Here is a 6,419-nt window from a genome sequence, read left to right on the forward strand (position 1 = left end):
ACCTTCTTTCCTGAGATTTGAAAGAGATGGCCCGCGTTGACTGGACTAATTGAGCGTTGTAAGAGAGAGGATCTGCGTTTTGTAATAAAACTGTTTTTCCATTTAAAAATCCTACATATTTTTATACTAACATTTTATTATATTTTTCTCTTTATTATATTTCTTTCTTTATTATATATTTCTGATTGCAGCAACGAATATACGAAGGGTTGTACCAAATGTACGGCTTAAGCAATCCCAAAAATGTTCCTATTACACTTGAAGATATTAAAAAAATGAAGTATTTGGAGCGTGTTATCAAGGAGACATTACGACTCTTTCCTCCTGCTCCTGTCCTTGGTCGAGTTTTACAAAAAGATGTGAAAGGTATTCCTACATATACTACATGACTACATGTATATTTTTTACCATTCGCATTATTGTTTTATGTAGTAATTATATGTGTTTATTTAATTTATTTAGTGGACGAGAATGTAGTAATACCGAAAGATTGTGATCTACTGCTTATTATACTTACACTTTATCGAAACGATAAATATTGGAAGGACCCTTTAACATTTAATCCTGATCGGTTTTTACCAGGCAATTACGATCGTAAATGTTTTTTACCATTCAGTGCTGGAAGAAGAGACTGCATAGGTAATACCACATTTTTATAGATTCTTGAATTTATATTCGAAACAGTTAATTTGCAAAATACATATATATTTAATATCACTTTTACAGGTCAGACATTAGCAATGATCGAAATGAAGGGAATAGTTGCTACATTATTAAGAAAATTTGTTGTACGAATAGATAATCCAGTAATAGTTAAAGATATTGACCTGAAATGCATCGTTACCTTGAAACCAGCGAAACCTGTATTATTAAGATTCTACAAAAGATAATATCTGACATTTTTGTCAATACTCTGTTTAAAAGTGCGATAGAAATATTTGCCGGGAGACAACTCTCGACGTAACACGGCTCAACTATCTAAAATAAGATATAAAAATTATAAACTGACGTCTACGTTTTCATAGGTTGTGCCTTGTTCGTAGCCCCTACATAACGGCAAACTTGATAGCTGACGTCGAGGAGAGGCTAACGAAGTCGAAACTAGAAAATAAGAGCAAGCGAGTCGTCGAGTAGGCAAAAATTGCGATAGCAACTTCGAACATTGTTGCCAAAAATGGAAATCTCCTCGCCATAGAAAAAAGATCGACACTCTTTCGCCAACTCTCTGATAGCTACGTTCAATAAAATCTTATATTGCTTTTATTTTATTTAACATATATATTAGTAATATCTTTTTATTTTATTGCTTTACTTGTTAACTTTATATTTCTTTATTTGTTAAAAGCGATATCGTTCAATTTTCTAATATTAGAGTATCTATCAATCTACTGTATGTTCCACTTTTGTTCATAAAATTCTTTATTTTACTTTATAATTTTACTTTTTTATTATATTGCATAGTATAAATTTAATTTCGTCTATTACGTCCTTATTATTATAATTAATCGTATGTATTTTAACTTATTATTCTTTAATATATCATTTCTTATTGTAGTTATATTTCTTTTGGTGCGTCTGGGAAAAAATATTTTGATTGAATTTTTACAATGCGTACGCATTCCGACCAAAACAAACTTCCGAAAGTGATCGATGTCTTCCGGTTTTTACGATGGGCGGGAAAAGAGATTTCAAATTTACAGCATGAAATAATTCGATTTATCTCCCTTACATTTAGTGTGGACTGATATCTATATTCTGAAATTTTTTTAATACTAAATAACGTGCGTGGAATGACAAGGATTTTCTTTAGGATTTCGTGTGGCACTCAACGTGTTAACGATTTATGTACGATCCATAAAGATTATAGAATCTTAGCATATATTCGAAATACGCGTCTCAATTATTTTGTGAATATCGTAGAAAGAATATTCTTTCTTTCTGAGAATATTGAGAATATTGAAATGTTATCGCGCCTCCCCATTCTTCAAACCGTTGCTAAGCACACCCTGCAGGGTCCATTAACAAAGATACTCGTCCTTTTCTTCCACTGCTTTATTATAATTATTTCATATGGTGGTGATTGATATTAAAAAAACTGTGAATATCTTCAAAAATATCTGAAAAAAAATTGATTTTTTGATAATATTAGTAATAAAAGTCTTTTTTGAGGTTAACGAAGGTATGTTTCTTATTTATTAGTTTTTATTCGTTTTATTTCTCCTCTATAGTGATCATCAAATTAGGTTGAAAATGTATAAACTGGATAACACACTGTGCGATTTTTTTTACGCCTTAACAATATAAAGCTAACTTATTTTTGAAAAGATAAGGTTGCGTTTTATTTTATGTTATCGTTACTATTTCTTTTACCTGCAAAAAACCTAAAAGAATAAATAATATCTGTTAGAAAAATTATAAGGAAAATAAACGGTTGTTATACGAGCGTATGTTCTACAAAAGATTAAGATAAATAAAAAAAATAATATGTAATTAAATGTGTCTCAAGCGAAAAGTAAACTCCCATTATTTCTTGATTATCGCAATCGGCAATATCGAAAAGAAATTTTCAATTCCATCGGGCCTGCGCTGGGTAATAAATATATAAATTTGTGTGAAAGATGTTAGGAGCTAAATATTCGCTTCATTCCGAAAAAACTCTGAGAAGACACTGATGTATCTCTGTCGCAAATTTGATGCAATCCTGAAAAAACGCTGATGTGCGATTAAATGTAAATTTTTCTAGCACATTAATTTATCTTCTTCTTCTTCTTCTTTCTTTAGTTTAGGCAAATTGCCTGTTTCGTAACGACGTTTTTCTGCCTATTGCACTGTTAAATTGTCGCACCATCGTTTTCGTGGGCGCCCCGTGCTTCTGCGGCCTACCGGTGACTTATCCCGTGCAATTCTTCCGTTGTCCATTCTGTTGATATGTTCGTTCCATTCTTTTTTTCTTTTTAGTATCCATTCGTTAATGTTTTCCACTTTGCATGTTCTTCTTATATCTTCACTTCTCTCTCGATCCAGTAGTGTTTTTCCAGCTATTCTGCGAAGAACTCTCATTTCGGTTGTCTCTAGTAACTGTTTCGTTTTCGCCGTGTCTGGTCGAGTTTCTGCGGTATGTGACATAATAGGTCTTACCATTGCCTTGTAAATTCTTGCTTTGGTCTCTATGTCCATGTTTTTGTTTCGCCATATTGTGTCATTCAAACAACCCGCTATTCTGGATGCCTTCATTGTCTGTTCTCTTACCTCTGCTTCAACATCACCATATCCTGAGATTTCTATTCCTAGGTACTTAAATCTCATTTCCTGCTGAAAACCTTCCCTTCAATTTCCAGTTTGCATCTTAACGGTGTCTTTGATGTTGTCATGCATTTAGTTTTCTGGGCCGATATTTTCATGTTGAATGATTTGGCTATGCAGTTAAATCGGTGTAGTAGACGTTGTAGATCATCCTCATTTTCGGCCACTAATACAGCGTCATCAGCATAGCATAGGATGGTTATTTCTTCACTGCCCATTTTATATCCTTTTAGCAGTCTTACGTTTCTTATTATTTCGTCCATAATGATGTTAAAAAGCAGGGGACTTAGGGAATCCCCTTGTCGGATACCACGACCTGCATCAATCGGTTCAGTCAAGGCGCCATTTATCTTTGCTTGGATCTTATTGTTTCTATAGATGTCCTCTATGGTCTTGATAAGATTGTTCGGAATTTGCCGGTTATAGAGGAGGTGTATAACATCCTTTAACTGCACTCGGTCGAATGCCTTTTCCAAATCAATGAAACACATATATGCTGGTCTGTTGTATTCAATTGATTTTTCTGTTATCTGTCTTATGATGAAAACCGCGTCTGTGCACGATCTGCCTGATCTGAATCCCTGCTGTTCGTCTTCTAGATTCGTTAAGCTGTTAATTTTATTCGTTATAATCTTTGTTGTTAGTTTTAATGAAGTGTTTAAAGATTTATTCCCCTGTAGTTTGTAGGCAGCTTTTTGTCTCCTTTTTTAAACATAACTATAGTTGTACTAGTTCGCCATTCGTCAGGTATTTTGTGTTGGCATAGTATTTTTTGGATTAGGAATGTTAGTTGTTGTGTGAGACGTTGGCCACCATTTTATTAACTCGTTTTGGATGCCATCTTGCCCTGAGCTCTTCCTATTCTTTAGTCTTCGAATAGCTGTTTCTACATCACTGGACTCAATTTGTATGTCGCTTCTGGTTATTATTTCTGGCGTATTTAGTTCCGTTTGGGTTCTTCTGATTTATAGAGCTCTGTTAGATAGTTAATCCAATTTTCTTTTGTGATCTGGTTTGTTTCTATCATTTCATTGACCTCCTTTCTTTGATTTCTAATAAATCGCCAGATTTGTTTTTGGAGTCCATAGAAGTCACTCTCCATTCTTTTCGAAAAAATCTCCCAATAATTTTGCTTTGTTTGCCTTACTAATGTCGCTGTTTGATTCCGGATTCGTCTATACGTTTCGTATGACTCAGGTGTTCTTAATGTCCTATAGTTAAGGTATGCTATTTTCTTTTTTTTGCATATTTCCTTAATCTCTGGGCGGAACCAAGGAGTTTTGATCATTCTAGCCCGGTTTTTTACAGTTCGTGTTCCCAGGGCTTCATATGCAGCTTCTAAAATGTTGGTTCTTAGTTTCTTCCAGGCTGTGTTTATTATCCTCTTCTTTTATTGGGTTTTTTTTTATTTTTTCTTTCAACCTGTTCTCGTATAGTTGTTTGGTTGGTAAGTTCCATAGTGACTCGATGTTTATTTTCAATTCTTGAGTTGCTCGGGCAAGATTTCTTTGGGGTTTAAACTTCATTCTTATCTTTGCTAATAGCAGGCTATGATCGCTTCCTACATTCGCGGAATTTAACGTCCTGATATCTAATATTTGGTTTGGTTGTACGTATCTGTTGGTAACAATATAATCAATTGTAGACCTGAAGCCTCTGGTGTTGCTGTATGTAAATTTATAGTGTTCCTTATGATTGTAAAATGTATTATTAATCCTTAGCTCGTTAAATGTGCATAGCTGTGTCATTAGTTCTCCATTGTCATTTAACACGTTTTCGTTGAACCCTTGTTTTATTCCAGGTATTATTTCGTTTCCGATGCGGGCGTTAAAATCTCCAAGGATTATCATTTGTTGGTTACTTGGTAATGATCCGACTAAATTTTGTAGTTGGTCGTAGAAGGCTTCTCTTTCTTCTTTCGGTTTATTATCTTCGGGTGCATAAATTGACACTATATTTAATTTTTGGTCTTCCGCTTTCATTTTTACCACCAATATTCGTGAAGATATGTAGTTGCATTCTTGTATGTTGTTTTTGTATTTCTTGGATACTGCGATGGCTACCCCTTCTTTTGCCCTGATTTGTTTTTCTACACCACTATAGATCACTAAGTAGTCGTCGTACTGTATTTGTCCTTTGCCTTTCTTTTTGGTTTCTTGTAAGGCGCATATATCGATGTTATTATCTTTCAGTTCTTTCAGGGTTTCTTGATCTTTATTATTAAATGATTTGATGTTCCAGGTAGCCAGACGCATTATATGTTCTTTCTTCCATTTCGTTGTCCTTTTCCTTGCATGTGTCGTCATCTGTATATCCGTCCTATTCCGAGGCAGAGTGTCTGTTCTATGAGCCGTAGTCTTTTTTTTACGTTGGGTAGGGAGCTAACCTGATCCAACAACCTTCCTCCTTTTCCCGGGCTTAGGACCGCAACATGATCGCTGATCTGCGATCGTGCAGGCGGAGTTATTAATGTATCATATCAATAAAATAGGAATTCTCTTATTGGCAATTTTTTGGCAAAATTTCTTTACATGGCAACTTCAAGAGTAAAGTGACCAGTGTTCTAACAAGGTAACACTGCACCCACGCGGGTAACCGCATGTTTAATCCTATGGCAAAAAAGCTTTGACCATGGAAATTAACAACATCCTACCTCTTAAAATTGTTAATAAGGGCAGCAGTTATATTATTCGAATAAGAGCTAATATCGAAATAGGTCAACCGTCGATGGAAACAAAACAATCCTCTAAACTTGCTCGTACAGAAATGAGAATAATCAAAATAGATAATAGAAACTCGTGTATGGAAAGTGAGATGGATACAGACTCCGAAGATTCGCAAATCTAGATTCCCGCTTACAGAATTCAAAAAAGCGCAAGATGGTGAACCAAAAAACAGTAATAATAACTCTTCAGCATTATTACCTACAAAATGGCTTCAAGACATATCCATAAGCAACTCTTATGATCTACTCGTCCAGTCAACAAAACCAAAAAATACTAACGAAAAATTGGAAGGAAAAAATGCAGTAAACCCACCACCAATATAAATCGACGCGGAAATTATCGACCCTCTCCTCGAGTTATTGAATTAGACAGCTGAACAAAATAACTATG

The 6,419-nt window shown here is 34.6% G+C and overlaps 1 protein-coding gene across 1 annotated transcript; it reads left to right on the forward strand.

Moving 5' to 3' along the window:
* Positions 1 to 244: 244 nt before the first annotated feature.
* Positions 245 to 1,163, forward strand: LOC122520352 (cytochrome P450 4C1-like). Its single transcript, XM_043640449.1, has 3 exons — positions 245 to 366; positions 463 to 639; positions 727 to 1,163. The coding sequence occupies exons 1-3, from the start codon at positions 276 to 278 to the stop codon at positions 888 to 890; spliced, it is 432 nt and encodes a 143-aa protein (XP_043496384.1). The 5' UTR covers positions 245 to 275; the 3' UTR covers positions 891 to 1,163.
* The last annotated feature ends 5,256 nt before the right edge of the window (positions 1,164 to 6,419 follow it).

The sequence above is a fragment of the Polistes fuscatus genome, unplaced genomic scaffold (assembly GCF_010416935.1).
Source record: "Polistes fuscatus isolate 324 unplaced genomic scaffold, CU_Pfus_HIC Scaffold30, whole genome shotgun sequence".
Taxonomy (NCBI): Eukaryota; Metazoa; Arthropoda; class Insecta; order Hymenoptera; family Vespidae; genus Polistes; species Polistes fuscatus.